The following is a 16,422-nucleotide window of genomic DNA, read 5'->3' on the forward strand; positions in this document are numbered from 1 at the left end:
CACTCATTAAGGTACCTTATGAGCCACGTCAAGGAAACTTTGGCACCGAGCTGCGTCAGATGATTGCAGGACAGATGACCAAAGGTTTTGTTCATGAATGAAATAGTAAGGAGCATCTTTAAAGAGGAAAGAGCAATTGAACAGCAGAGAGTTTTAGGGGAAGAATTCCCTAAAATGTAGGACCTAGAGAGCTGGAAGACTGGTTGCCAGTGATTGAGCGATTACAAAGGATGAACATGCAAGATTCAGACTTGGAGGATATGGAGGGGATTGTACAGTTCAAGGAGATGACAAAGAAGGGAAGGGTGAAGCATTGACAATCCAATTGTCTAACTTGATACCTGATGAATAAAAAGGATCTCTTCTCCAGTTGAGCATAATGTGACCTTTAGTATTGTAGCATAAAATTATAGCTTTCGTCATAATACCAGGACCTCATATTTGAGATCCTTGGGACCAAGGTTGACCCTAACTTGGGATGGTTTGGGGTTTTGAATTGTTACATTGGGCTGTTTTGAGTCAACTGGGTCATGTGGGGTCAAGGGTGGCTCGGAGTATTGAGCAGGAAGAATAACTAATCTGGAACCAAGCCACACCAGTGTTGAATCTAGCCAAATTGTCCTGGTAGATTATTATTTTAATATTTAATTAATAAATGAGTATGTCAAAGTTTCTGTCCAGTTTTTGAAGGAGTCCAGTTGTCAGGTATCTGGATTTGAGGCACTCCACTTGTAATTTAAAATTAGTAGTTGCCAACCTTTTGTCTTAAAAAAAGAGAGCTCTCATTTCTATAAATCACTGCAAATCTGGATTAAATTTATGCATCTTCTTCTTTCTGTGTTGGGACCCTAGGTGCACCATACCTGCAGAAGTTACAGGCCACTGCGATGTGGTCTCTTTCAATATCCATGTATGAGATTTATGCTGAAGTGGTGAAGGATTTGTTAGACTCGAGTGGAACGGACCCTGCCAATTTAAAGATCACGTGTAATGCACAAGACGGCACATTCATAAAGGTACAGTCACTTAACATTCCCCCAGGGAGAGTATTTGAACATTGCAGGGTCTCAGCAAGGAATTTTACTCACTGGGAAACCCGGAGTTATAGTACACAAAGTTTGGTCTCCCTTTGAATGCAGGTTTCCTTCTACGATTGGGGAATTACCTGGTAATCTCGTTGTTCCTATCTTGTGATAAAGTGGTGCCTTTTGAAGTTGTCAGTGTAGGAAAGCGAAGTGTTGTGGATGCTGGCAATCCGAACTCGAACAGACAATATTGGAAATTCTCAGCAGGTTAGGCACCAGCTGCAGGGAGTCAGAGGAAAAATAACACCAATATTTCCTGTCGGGGATCAGAACGAGTAAAGAGAGATGGAATAGCTTTGACTATAGCTCCTTCCACTTGCTGTGCATTCACCATTTTTCCATCACTGGACTGTAGTGACTGGGGAGTTCAGGTTATCTTAGTGTTTTTATTAAATGTATCTTGAGAGTATTCAGATGCCAAATTTAATTGGTTATTGGTGATTAATCAATTATTGTACCATCAGCTGTACAGAATATTCCATTAAGTAGCAGGGCATTTGTTTCCTATTGGCATGAATAAGTTATTTTTATGGTGAAAAACTGAAAAGAGGAAGTATTGTGGAATGGATACAGTTTTCTGAGGATTAAGTATGGAATGTAATAATGTGGTGGAATAAATATTGAGCATTGAATTGAATTTAATTGAATTTAATGTCAAGTGTACCGAGACACAGTGAAAAGCTTTGTCTTGTGAGCAATACAGGCAGATCACAGAGTTAAATGGCAGAGATGGTAAATAATAGATAAACAGCAGCAAAAAGAACATAGGTACAGGCGAATGCTAAGAGTTTGTGAGTCGATTCAGTATTCTAACAACAGCAGAAACTGTTTCAAAACCGGCCGGTGCATGTGTTCAGACTTCTGTATCTTTTCCCTGATGAGAGGTTGTAGAAAAACATTGCCAGGGTGGGATGGATCTTTGAGAAGAGAGTCATGATTAGAGTAGTGCTGGAAAAGCACAGCAGGTCAGGCAGCATCCAAGGAGCAGGAAAATCGACGTTTCAGGCAAAAGCCCTTCTTTGGAGCGAAACGTCGATTTTCCTGCTCCTTGGATGCTGCCTGACCTGCTGTGCTTTTCCAGCACCACTCTAATCTTGACTCTAATCTCCAGCATCTGCAGTACCCACTTTCGCCTGGATCTTTGGGAATGCTGGCGGCTTTTCCTTGACAGCGGGTAGATGGATTATATAGATGGGTGGTTGGCCTTTTTGATTGTCCGGGCCAAGTTCACCACTCTCTGTAACCGTCTCCGATCTTGAATGGTACAGATGCCATATCAGGTAGTGATACATCCAGACAGAATGATCTCGATGGCGTACCTATAAAATTTGGCAAAGATATTCAACATCATACCAAATTTCCTCAGCTGCCTGAGGAAGAAGAGACGTTGTTGGGCCTTTGTAACCAGTGCGTCCACATGAAGAGTCCAAGAAAACTTGTTGTGGATGACCACTCCCAGGAGCTTGACATTTCCACTCATTCCACCTCGGTGCTGTAAACGCTTGGGGGACATGGGTAACATCCTGCCGAAAGTCAATAATGAGTTCCTTAGTTTTGCTGGCATTGAGAGCTAGGTTGTTCTCAGTGTACCATTTTTCCAGATCTTCCACCTCCCGTCTGTAGTCTGTTTTGTCGCCATCGGAGTTTTGACCGACTATAGTGGTGTCATCAGAGAACTTGTAAATGGCATTATGGCAAATATTACAACATTGTCAGCTTAGTTCAGGTTGTGAGCAAATCCACTGGAACCATCTGGAATGCCTTGGGTAGATTCATTGCCCCCAATCCTTATTATTGGTATCAGTGTAAATACCATGTGGGGAAAGAAGCCCACACAGTGTCCTCCATCAGTAAATTGGGTGGTCTTGATAAATGAATTAGGTTTTAGCGAGTGTTGAGAAGATTTGTAGCTCAGGTTGAGGTTCGGGATGTAGATTTGCTCGCTGAGCTGGGAGGTTCATTTTCAGACGTTTCGTCACCATATTAGGTAACATCCTCAGTGAGCATCCAGATGAAGCATTGCTGATGATTCCTAGTTTCTATTTATATGTTTGGATTTCTTTGGGTTGAGGATGTCATTTGCTGCATTGATGTCATTTCCTATGATGATGTCCTTTGCTGTTCTTTTTCTCAGGGAGTGGTAAATCATGTCCAAGTCAATGTGTTTGCTGATAAAGTTCCGGTTGGAATGCCATGCTTCTAGGAATTCTCCTGCATGTCTCTGTTTGGCTTGTTCTAGAATGGATGTGTTGTCCCAGTCGAAGTGGTGTCCTTCCCCATCTGTATGTAAGGATATTAGTGAGAGAGGGTCATGTCGTTTTGAGGCTAGTTGATGTTCATGTATCATGTTTGTTACAGTCCTTGCACAGTATTTTGTAAATGACATTAGTTTTGCTTGGGGTATTTCAAGTTCATTAGCTGCTGTTTTAGTGTGTTGGTGGGTTTGTGGCCTACCATGATGCCAAGGGGTCTGAGTAATCTGGCAGTCATTTCCGAGATATCTTTGATGTAGGGGAGAGTGGCTCGGGTTTCTGGACGTGTTTCATCTGCTTGTTTGGGTTTGTTGCTGAGAAATCTGTGGACTGTGTTCATTTGGTAACCGTTCTTGTTGAACACGCTGTATAGGTGATTTTCCTCTGCTCTGCGTAGTTCCTCTATGCTGCAGTGTGTGGTGGTTCATTGGGAATAATATTCTGATGCAGCTTCGTTTGTGAATGTTGGGATGATTGTTTCTGTAGTTCAATATTTGATCTGTATGTATTGTTTTCCGATAGACGCTGTTTTGAAGTTCCCCATTGGCTGCACACTCTACTGCAACATCTAGAAATGGCAGTTGTTGCTGATTTCCTCCTCTTTAGTGAATTTTATGCCATTGGTTTCCACTAATTTGTTTCATTTAGTGATGACAAAGGTGTCATCCATGTAGTGGACACAGGTTTTGGGTTGGATGGTTGGCAGAACTGTTTGGTTTGAGTCTGTACGTTACTGCCTCTGCTAAGAACCCTGATATCAGAGATCCCATGGGTGTTCTGTTGGTTTGTCTGTAGGTTTTGTTGTTGAAGGTGAAGTGGGTGGCTTAGGCATAGGTCCACTAGCTTGACGATACTGTCCTTGCTGATGAAGTTGGTGGTGTTTGGTGCATGTGTCTTTGTGTTTTCTAATTGTGTAGTCAGTGTTTCCTTGGCCAGGCTGAAGTTGATTGATGTGAACAGAGATGTTACATCAAAGGAGACCATGCATTCATCCTCTTCCATCTTTGTGTCTTTGATGATCTTCTGGAATTCTTGGGTGGGGTGGATGGAGTAGCGTGAGTCTTCTACTCAGTGTTTTAGTCTTTGGTGTGGCTCCTTGGCCGATCTGTAAGTTGGTTTCCAAGTAGCGAGACTATGGGTCTATGGGGGGGGCTCCTAGTTTGTGAATTTTGGATAATCTGTAGAAGCGTGGTGTGTTGGATCCATTTGGTTTCATTTCTTGGAAGTCGGTCATATTTAATTCTCCAGATTTCAGAAGTGTTTTGAGTAGGGCTGTGATTCGGTTCTCTAGTTGTAGGGTCGGGTCTCTCACCACTTGTTGGTAAGTGTTGGTATCCGCAAGTAGTGCATTCACTTTTTCAATGTCATCTCTTTGATTTAAAATGACTGTTAATCATTCTTTGTCTTCAGATAGGATAACAATGTTTTTTTTAGTTTTTCTAGTGCTTTCCATTCTTGTGTATTGAGTGTATTTCCTTCCTTTTCACTGCTTAATGTTGGTGCGACTACCTGTCTGATAGTTGGCTGGGTTCCATCTGTGAGTTGGTTGTATTTCAGTGTTGTTTCTAATGCTGCGAAGAATTCTTTCTTGTCCGCATCCTGGAAGCTGTAATTTAATTCTCATACTAAGATGGCTTTTTCAGTGTTCGTTAAGGGTCGGTCAAATACGTTTTTTATCCATGCTTCTGTGTTGTCAGTGTTGTTACTTTGTGAATGTTTGTCTAGGTTTTTTCGGAGGTCAAGTTTTTTTCATTTTCTGTGTTTGTCGCTGTCTGATATCTATGGCTTGTTATACTGTGTCTGTCTATTCATGGTCTGTTGCATGAGTAAGTTAAAATTTTTGGTGCAAAATTTCCCAGTTGTATTTACGGAGTCTGTTGTGGGCATGCAGGCCTCCCCTTAACACCCCACTAGCTAAAAGGATAGCAGAGCAAAACGGCTGCAGAGTGACGTGGAGAAATGATTAATGATGCCCACAACAAATTTCGTTAATACAACCAGGAAATTTTGCACCAAAAATCTTTATTCACTCATGCAACAGACCATGAATGGACAGACACAGTATAACAAGTCATAGACATTAGACAGCGACAAACACAGAAAGTGAAAAAAACTAGACCTCCAAAAAAAACCTAGACAAACATTCACAAAGTAACAACGCTGACAACACAGAAGCATGGATAAAAAACGTATTTGACCAACCCTTAACGAACACTGAAAAAGCCGTCTTAGTACGAGGATTAAATTACCGCTTCCAGGATGCGGACAAAAAAGAGTTCTTCGATGAATTAGAAACAACACTGAAATACAACCAACTCACAGATGGAACCCAGCCAACTATCAGACAGGTAGTCGTACCAACATTAAGCAGAAAAAAGGAAAGAAACACACTCAATACACAAGAAAGGAAAGCACTAGAAAGATTAAAAAATATTGTTATCCTACCTGCAGACAAAGGATGATTAACAGTCATTTTAAATCAAAGAGACTACATTGAAAAAGTGAACGTGCTACTTGCGGATACCAACACTTACCAACAAGTGGTGAGAGACCCGACCCTACAACTAGAGAACCGAATCACAGCCCTACTCAAAAAACTACAGAAATCTGGAGAAACAGCCAGTGGGGAACTTCAAAACAGTGTCTACAGGAAAACAATACATATGGACCAAATATTGAACTACAGAAGCAATCATCCCAACATCCACAAACGAAGCTGCATCAGAGCATTATTCCAATGAGCCACCACACACTGCAGCATAGAGGAACTACGCAGAGCAGAGGAAAATCACCTATACAGTGCATTCAAAAAGAATGGTTACCCAATGAACACAATCCACTGATTTCTCAGCAACAAACCCAAACAAGTAGACGAAACACGTCCAGAAACCCGAGCCACTCTCCCCTACATCAAAGACATCTCAGAAATGACTGCCAGATTACTCAGACCCCTTGGCATCATGGTAGCCCACAAACCCACCAACACACTAAAACAGCAGCTAATGAACTTAAAAGACCCTATACAGACAACAAGGAAAACTAATATGATTTACAAAGTACTGTGCAAGGAGTGTAACAAACACGACATTGGGCAAACAGGCAGAAAACTAGCCACCAGGATACATGAACATAAAATAGCCACAAAACAACATGACCCTCTCTCACTGGTATCCTCACATACAGATGAGGAAGGACGCCACTTCGACTGGGACAACACATCCATCCAAGGACGTGCAAAACAGAAACACACACGAGAATTCCTAGAAGCATGGCATTCCAACTAGAACTCTATCAACAAACACATTGACTTGGACATGATTTACCACCCCCTGAGAAAAAGAACAGCAAAGGACATCATGATAGGAAATAATACCACTGCAGGAAATGACATCACCAACCCAAAGAAATATAAATAGAAAGCAAGAATCATCAGCAATTCTTCGCCTGGAGGCTCACTGAAGATGAACCTTCCAGCTCAGTGAGCAAACCTACATCCATGAAATAGATTTATAACATAGTACTTCATAGCTCCATAACAATGCAGTTATGTGATACTCTCTTGTGAGATGTCAGGCTGTTATGAATAAGAACACATTACTGTTAGATGGAACTAAACACTAGAACATCTATTGCAACAAACCAGTTAGCTCATCGTGGGCACAGTGCTTTATATTCTGATGGACGGAACTTTTCTTGTGGTGTCAGTTAACCACGATGGATCAGTGGTTGGCACTGCTGTCTCATAGCACCAGAAACTGAGTTCATTTCCCGTCCCGGGTGACTGTCTGTGTGGAGTTTGCATATTCTCCCTGTGTCTGCGTGAATTTCCTTCAGGTCATAGAGTCATGGTCATAAAGATGTATAGCACGGAAACAGACCCTTCGGTCCAACCCACCCATGCCGACCAGATATCCCAACTCAATCTAGTCCCACTAGCCAGCAACCAGCCCATATCCCTCCAAACCCTTCCTATTCATATACCCATCTCAATGCTTCTTAAATGTTGCAATTGTACCAGCCTCCACTACTTCCTCTGACAGCTCATTCCATACATGTACCACCCTCTGCGTGAAAAAATTGCCCCTTAGGTCTCTTTTATATCTTTCCCCTCTCACCCTAAACCTATGCCCTCTAGTTCTGGAGTCCCTGACCCCAGGGAAAAGACTTTGCCTATTTATCCTATCCATGCCCCTCATGATTTTGAAAACCTCTATAAAGTCACCCCTCAGCCTTCGACGCTCCAGGGAAATCAGCCCCAGTCTGGTCAGCCTCTCCCTATAGCTCAAATCCTCCAACCCTGGCAACATCCTTGTAAATCTTTTCTGAACCATTTCAAGTTTCATAACATCTTTCCAATAGGAAGGAGACCAGAATTGCACTCAATATTCCAACAGTGACCTAACCAATGACCTGTACAGCCGCAACATGACCTCCCAACTCCTGTACTCAATACTCTAACCAATAAAGGAAAACACACCAAACGTCTTCTTCACTATCCTGTCTACCTGCAACTCCACTTTCAAGGAGCTATGAACCTGCACTCCAAGGTCTTTTTGTTCAGCAACACTCCCTGGGACCTCACCATTAAGTGTATAAGTCCTGCTAAGGTTTGCTTTCCCAAAATGCAGCACCTCTCACTTATCTGAATTAAACTCCATCTGCCACTTCTCAGCCCTGCTTTGGTTTCCTCCCACAGTCCAAAGATATTCAGGCTTGATGAATTGGCTCTGCTAAATTGCCTGCAGTGTTCAGGGATGTGTAGGTCAGGTGCATTATTCAGGGGTAAATGTAGAGTAATAGGGTAGGGGAGTAGTTCTGGGTGGATTATTCATTGGAGGGTCGGTGTGGATTTGTTGGGCCAAATGGCCTGTTTCCACACTGTAGGAATTCTGTGATTCTCTGATTCTATTCTAAATTGTCCACTGTGTCCAGGGATGTCTGATTTACGTGGATTAGCCATGGAAAATGCAGGGCTCCAGGGATAGGGTTGGGTCTGGTGGGATGTTCTTCAGAGGGTCCATGTGGACTTGATGGGCCAAATGGCCTGCTTCCACACTGTAGGGATTCTATGATTCACTTCAAGTAGTAATTACTTCATACCACACTATGATATAGTGGAATGTAGGTGAATGAGGATTATACAAAGTGAATGTAATGTGGAACGGGAAAGACTTTTGCTGGGAAAAAGCAGAGTATGCAGCATGTTGTGAGCTATAACATTCTGTCAGACATTGCAAATTCACTCGGGTGGGAAACGTGCCCTTTGCAGTTTCAGTATACATCACCAAATACAGCCCACATTTAAAGATGGGGTAGGAGAGGATAAGAGGAAGAAGCTGAGTAGAAGCCAAGAGAGATTATATTAAATTAAACGACAAATCAAAAATGGTGGAAGACAAACAGGGGTATTGGGGCAAGAAAAGATGGGCCTGGAAGAGATGTAAAAGGGAAAATGTGGATTCAATACTGAATTCTTGAATTTTCGATTGTTGGCGCAGTCCTAACTTTATTGGTTGGTGTGCTTTTGGATATCAGATGTTGCTAATGATTCTGGAAATCTTAACATTCATTTTCTCACTGCAGACACTGCCAACCCTATTGACTGCTTCTACACCTTTTGACTTATCACGTATACAGAGGTCTTGAAATTATTCTTGGAGACACTAGTAGGCCATTGTTAGTTCTTTTGTGCAGCATTTATTTTAACAGAGTTTTCCGAAATAAAGGAACTTCATAGGAAAATGTTAACCCAAATAGTGTCATTTTATGTTTCTGTTCTAATCATTTTATACTATGACTTGGTTTGAGGAGTTTGCAAAATCATGTTGTACTTGATGTGTTTGAATAGTGTTAGTCAATACAATCTTGCCAGAAATTTAAAATTAATGTCATCTTGATGGATTGCTGATAAATTCAAGACTATTTCTATACCTTGTTGACTTATTAAGTATTGAGAAAAGCTGGAAGATCTGAGTATCTGTAATTCAAGCCATATATTGATTGGCACATGAATCTTAAACAATACAAATTGCTCTAGGATTCAGGCTCCAAGATGGCGACAGAGTGAATCGCTTCAGCCGGAACTCCTTTGCTCCGCCCATTCCTTTCCTTTTCCCCTCCCTTTTTTCCTCCATTTCTGTGGGGTTTTTTTCCATTTTTGACTTGGACTTATATATTATGAAATATAACATTTCATCGGCATGTATCTAATTAAATGTTACAAGTTCTCAATATGGACAGTATCCACATGCAATGTAAAATATATCAAAAACTCTTTTGACGCGATTGTAGAACATATAGAACATACAGAGGAGAAACTGGCTATTCAGCCCATCTGATCATACTGGTACTAATGACCCCAACTTTGCCTCCAATATCAATGTTTTGCTATAAATTCTGTGTCTTATGATCCTGCTCCACAGCTACTTGATGAACGCGCAGAGCTCCAAAAGCTAGTTCTTCCAAATAAATCTGTTGGACTATAACCTGGTGTTGTATGATTTTTAATAATATAGTTAATATAGTTTAATGTGCAGGAAGTTGATCATGTCAAAATGTTCAAGGTTATTTGGAAGTCGAGGGAATTGATTTCCAATTCTCAAATTTCCAGGATAAGATTGGAATTGTTGAACACTGGATAATTATTCCAGGTCGATGAGTTGTAACCATTGACAACTAATGAGGATGTTGAGTAAATGATTTCCTTTTAGAGAGAGCGCTCTGACGTTATAGAGAGGTAACAATGTCCTTGTACTGGTGAACGAGACCTTTAGAAGTCGGCTACACTACAGACGTAAATAGATAGGAGACAGCATTCCTTGAACTATACTGGTTCTAGTTCCAAGTGTGTGTTGACATTGGCAGCATCCCTGAGGATGCACGCTGTTCAGTAGCACAATAAAATTTAACTGTTATCCCAGAGTTGAGAAGACAATTTATCAGAAAAGGGGTCAAAAAGACTCAGGGCTGAAAGCAGAACTGAAAGAGCACACTTCGCGGAAAGACTGAACACTATGAGAGATGGTTAATAATATGATTGGGAATGAGAAGGTCTGGTTTAAAGTTATTTGCAAAAGAAACAAATACAAAGTGTGAATTTATTTCACACAACCCATGGTGCGTGATGTACCATATTGTTTGGAATTGCGGTGGAACCAGGTTCATTTGAGGCATTCAAGCAGGCATTGGATGATTATTTAAATAGAAATAATGCGCAGACTTACAGAGAAAGGAAGGAGAATGGTGCTAAGTCATAATGCTCACTCAGAGAGCAAGTGCAGACTCCATGGGCAGAATGGCCTCCTTCCTGTAACAATTCTGTGATTGCTTTTCTTCCTCAAGGTGGAGAGGTGACCCAATAAAATTAATGCATCAGACATTTAGCATATAAAGCACTAAATTGGAACTGTACTTATTGGGTCCTCATTGATGGAATTTTGCGGGGGAGCGGGTAAGGTTATGAGGCATCATTAACAACTGAGTTCTACCTTTTCTCTGTCTCTCTCTCTCTCTCTCTCTCTGTGTCTCTGTAAATGAGCCTTGGAGTCATGGAGTCATGCCGCACAGAAACACTCTTCAGTCCAACTGGCCCATGCCGACCTGATAACCTAAGATAATCTAGTCCCAATTGCTAGCATTTGGTCCATATCCTTCTAAACCCTTCCTATTCATGTACCAATCCAGGTGTCTCTTAAGTGGAAGTTGTACCACTTTCTCTGTCAGCTCATTCCATACACACACCACCTTTTTCATGAAAAGGTTGCCCCTTAAAAGGGATCAAATTCTTTTCCTTCTCATCTTAAACCTATACCTTCTAGTTTTGGACTCCCCCACCCCAGGGAATAGCCCTTGTCTGTTCACCCTATCCATGATTTTATAAACCTATATAAGGTCAGCCCTCAGCCTTTGATGCTCCAGGGAAAACAGCCCCAGCCCATCCGGCCTCTCCCCAGATCCGGCACAAACCCTCTAATCCTGGCAACATCTTTGTAAACCTTTTGTGAACCCTTTCAAGTTTCACAACATCCTTCCTATAGCCACGGTTCAGAGTTATTTATGTTTAATCTGGTGACACTCGACTGAAAGTTGACATTTGTTGGTTTTCAGGGATTAAACCGCGTCACCGTCTCCTCAGCAGCTGATGCAACATCCACCTTCCGCCAAGGTTGGGCACGGCGCACAGGAGCGAACACGGACTTCGGACCCGCGGAGAGCCAAGCCACTGTTATCACTCAACTGAACCTACAGGTGGTGGGTCTCCAAAGTTACTGCCTTCGATAAGGATGCATCACATACTGTACCTGAAGCTGAAGAACCTCCCCCGATGTTCACTCGAGCAATAGTGCTGTCATTCCACAAATAAATCATTCGTCACTTGTCCATTGGCCAGTCGAGAAATGATGGAAGCAATACAATTGCATTACACCATACGGGAAATGTTCCTTTCAAAATGGAATGATTAGACGCAAGGAGAAAGGTCATCATTATAGCTATTGTAACAAATGTAATCCAGGGCTCAACCATTTCTCTCACATCCATTCTTGATGTCCCTGGCATTAACAAAAAAACCTAACCTCCCATTTCTCTTATCTAGCATCCATTGTCGGCTGATCGAATAAATAAATATCTTCTTTCGCTTCTTTGAGACCATACTCAGACAGACCACACTTATAACTCCCAAAATAAAATGTCTGCTCTTGCATACGACGGAATGATTGGGCTGAACAATTATGATTGTGCTAATCGCATCACTGAAGGGCAGGGGCCCTTCACCAGAAATCATCTCCTGCTCCTCGGATGTTACCTGACCTGATGTGCTTTTCCAGCATCACTCTAATCTTGACTCTAATCTCCAGCATCTGCATTACCCACTTTCGCCTTTAGAGCAGGAAGTCTGCTGTCTTTATTTGAGCTGGCCTATTTGTGACTCCAGTCCCAAAACAATGTGACTCTGGAGCTCGGGCTGGAGCAACAAAAGTAGGCTTTGCTAGCGATGTCAACATCATACACAAGAATAAAAAAAATCTGAGCCAGTGTCAGGAAGAAATCAACAGGAGACTGTAGATAATTGAGCAAAATGAAAGGCATGAACATATTCCTTTCAAATTCAGAGAATGGGTCCCTTTGTATGAATATATGTTAATGTGAGCAAATGTAAATGGTCCACATTACATGTCTAACTAATTATTTTAAATTGGTTAAATTGTTAGTATTATGATTACCACAGTCAGAATTAGTTAGTAAGTGCTGCCCAGTCATACAGTCATATCCAAGAGTGGCCATTTTGTTTTGTGTTGTCAAGTCTGGGCTGACTGAGCGCCTGTCACTGACGACTGAAGGAAGATGCTGTTTTATTCAATCAGCCAATTACTTAAGAGATAGACAGCAGAAAAGAGAGTTGAGAAGATATTTTTTCCTCATGACAGGGGGGTCAAAATGACCACAAAAGTAATTGTTGAACCCCAAATTAAATTTGTAATAATAGGCGACAGGTGACATTGCTCCTAATCAGCCCATTACCGCATCCCTGTAACCCTGTATTTTCCATAACTAATCAACCTAGCTGACAGATTTCTGGTCACTATAGGTAACTTAGCATGACCAATCCATCTAACCAGTGTTTCTTTGGACTATGGGAGGAACCCGGAGCACCCAAAGGAAACCCATGCAGACATGGGGATTCCACACAATCACCCGAGGGTGGAATCAAGCCTGGATTCCTGGTACTATGAGGTAGCAGTGCTAACCACTGAGCCACTGTGCTGTCCAATAAAACAAGCTTTCTCTCAACATTTTCCCAAGAATGACGGACAATTGATTAAAAATCTATTTATGGAATGACAGCACAATTGCTTGAATAAACATTAACTCTAAATATTATTGAATTATCTATCTACCATGGTGGGATTCATCCTGTCATCAGAAGACATTAGTCTGGGCTCCTGAATGACTAGTCTAGTGACATTCCCATTCCATCATCACCTTCCCCTATGAGGATTAACTCATCAACTAATCAGCACCTTGTTGCTCTATAGTATGAATTGTTATGATAATTGGAAATTTGGCATTCTTGCATTTGTTCTGATGAGTACCAGATGAAAAGCTTTGACAACGTGACTGCCCATTCAGCTATGTCTCCATTTTGGTTCCCTTGAAGTCAACAGGTGTGGGCTTGAGTATCTAACACACAGTTGGTTGAACCATTCATCATTAGCTTTGGTTGGACTGCTTCAAGCCCTATCTGGTCTAATTCCCCTCTTCCAAAGGGACACACACTCTGCCACACCACTTCATAATCTTAGGGAGCACAGCAAAAACCTCCATTTCTTCTTTCAATCATCTCCATAAAGTTCATCTCTTTTGTCTCTCCCATTCTAGGCTCCTACCACAACTGCAATCCTAGCAGGAACCAAGCGGATGTTACAGCAGTTAAAATGATACCAGTTACTATCTACTTTTGGTTCTTGCTAGTTCACTGTCATGTCTCAATCTTAGTCTAATCCTTTGGGGAGGCCTGTGACACAATGTATTATTGGAAGCCTTTGATCTTTTCTTTAGCCATTAGTGATTCTATTGATTTGTGAAGTCAGCTTTTCTTATAAAAGCCCTTCACAGAGGTCAGCTAATCACACAATTCATGTTGCTACTCTTTTATCTAATTCTGGCCATAAATACTGTAGCAGGACCGAAATGATCTGCATCCCACCAAGTCAAGTCTGCAGCTCATCGATCTACCAGGAGCGGAGAAGCTTGCAGAGGACAGGAATACCTTACATTTTCAAGATGGTTCCTTGCTCAACATGTCACTTCTTGTGTTCGCTCAAGTAGTGAGTAACCTGGCTCACTCCCCCAATCCAGACAGAGTTATTAACTACAGGTAAGGACAGAGAGTGGCTGAAAGCATTTGTGGGGAACATGACATCACAGAATAACCATGTAAAATGTCTGTATTGTTGTTGAGGTGCCCTTGTGTGCCACAGATGATTACCACTTATCAGATGGTTCAATTTAACAGGTATCAAAAACTATTGACAGTGGAATCACTTTGTTCAACTAAAGTTGAACCTATACTAACTGTCACAACTTTGAAACAGTTATTATGCCTCACAAACATAGGAACCACACATATACTGAGTCCAAAATAATCACCACATCTGCCAATGAGGTAATGGGAACAATACTTGGCTTGGAATTTATTGGTCTGATTGTAATTTGATGGAGCTGGGCAAGCCCTTTTCCATCAGTTGATAACTTGGGGTGGGGGAATCTTTCCCTCGGTCAGTTCTGGCAGACACTGCCCCACCGACTGCATTTTTCAAGCATCAAGCAGTTCATTTCCCTTTAAGAACAAAGAGCCTCACCTTTAAGAGGCTTCTGGCAGGTCTTCAGTCTCAGCAGCGCCACTCAGAGCGGTGGTCACTGCTGGGCTTGCAGCCAGGCAGCAGCCAGCGTCATCAAATCCCAACAGTGTGGGAGCAGGCCATTTGGCCCATCGAGTCCGCACAGACCCTCTGAAGAACATTCCACCCAGACCCATCCTCTCCCTTTAACCCTTCATTTCCCACGGCTAACCCACCTAGCCTGCACATCTTTGGGCGAGTACCCGGAGGAAACCCACGCTGACATGGGGAGAATGTGCAAACTCTACGCAGTCGCCCGAGGCTGGAATCGAACCTGGATTCCTGGCGCTGTAACGTAGCAGTGCTAACCACTGAGCCACTGTGCTGTAGCCCCACGGCATCCGCCTGCTCCTAATACATTAGTCTGATGGACATTGAAACACAGCGGGATGTAAGATTTTGACTCGCACAGTCCCAGATATCAATTATGGAGGTCTGAGAATGGAGGGAAATAGAGGTGGGCCTCCCTAGGGCTATCATCAGGCATTGGTGACAGTGGGAGGGAATTGTTCCTGTGGCTGTTCTGAGGGGTGGCCTTTGCTGCAGAGAGAGAGGGAAAGACTTGCCTCTGCAAGCTACAGTACACCTAACCGGGAGAGATCTCAAACCACCTGCCTCATCTTGATCCTACAAGGAGGTCATCAGGGAATATATACCTGGAGGGTGGTCTCCCCATGTAAGATCTTCCTTCCTACCACCTGATCTGGGACAGTCAGGCCCTTAAGAGGCCACCAGTGTTCGCTGTTCTGTTGAGGTTATCCCTCAGGGTGGTGGAGTGGGTAGAGGGTCATTGGAGATCACCTTCCCCATGACTGGTAAAGTAGGAGAGAGTGTGGAAAGGTGACAGACACACCACCCTTTGACATCCCAGCCCATTTACACACCCCTGCCACCAGGGGCACTATAAAACCTGAACCAGTATAGAGGAATTGGACATTTCTGTGTCACATGACACTGCAAGTGTTTATTTTCCCCTGAGATAAACAACAACTGAGGCGACATCTGATATCTCATTGGATTGTGACATTGGGCTTCATCGCTGATTATCTAGGACAGGCTGGGCTAGGGTTGTGGGACAAACAATTGGGGTCACAGATCTAACCAGCAATAAGAGGCAGAGTCTCGCAATTGATAGTCCTGGGGTCAGCTGCAATGCTCCTTTCAATGTGTGGCCTGCCTAATTATTGCTGGGCTACAGTGTTTTAATCCGGAGACCCAGGTAATGTGCTGGAGTCATGGGTTTGAATCTTGCCAGGGCAAATGGTGGAATTTGAATTCAATTTTAAAAATCTGGAATTAAGAATCTAGTCCTGACCACATTAGATAGACCTCTCTGGTTTACTAATGTTGTTTAGGAAGGAAATCTACCGTCTTTACCTGGTCTGGCCTACGTGTGACTCCAGACTCACAGCAATGACTCTCAACTTGACTCTAAGCAATTAGGGATGGGCAATAAATGGGCATTCTGTGAATAAATATTTTTAAAAATCTGATACCAATGAAGCCTAAAACTGGTTGGTACCTCAGTTGCTTTCTGTAACCTTGCAATTCAAGGTTTCAAACCACCATCACAGCTCCCCAGCTTTCCATCCACCCTTGACTTCATTTTCACTCATGAATGAAGCTTTAAAATGGGGTCTCATGGAAAAATGTCTAGGAAGCACTGGCCTACAATACCCACCCATG

At 42.5% G+C, this 16,422-nt stretch overlaps 1 protein-coding gene across 1 annotated transcript in view; it reads left to right on the forward strand.

Annotated features, from left to right (window-relative positions):
* The window catches only part of ccdc78 (coiled-coil domain containing 78), an 84,002-nt gene that overhangs the window by 5,638 nt on the left and 61,942 nt on the right, over positions 1-16,422 (forward strand). The window contains exons 3-6 of the mRNA XM_060840954.1: positions 853-1,016; positions 5,596-5,685; positions 11,444-11,587; positions 14,017-14,213. Of these exons, the coding sequence (XP_060696937.1) occupies positions 853-1,016; positions 5,596-5,685; positions 11,444-11,587; positions 14,017-14,213 (595 nt within the window). The remainder of the gene's footprint in view (positions 1-852; positions 1,017-5,595; positions 5,686-11,443; positions 11,588-14,016; positions 14,214-16,422) is intronic.

This window comes from Hemiscyllium ocellatum, chromosome 20 (genome assembly GCF_020745735.1).
Source record: "Hemiscyllium ocellatum isolate sHemOce1 chromosome 20, sHemOce1.pat.X.cur, whole genome shotgun sequence".
In the NCBI taxonomy this organism is placed as follows: Eukaryota; Metazoa; Chordata; class Chondrichthyes; order Orectolobiformes; family Hemiscylliidae; genus Hemiscyllium; species Hemiscyllium ocellatum.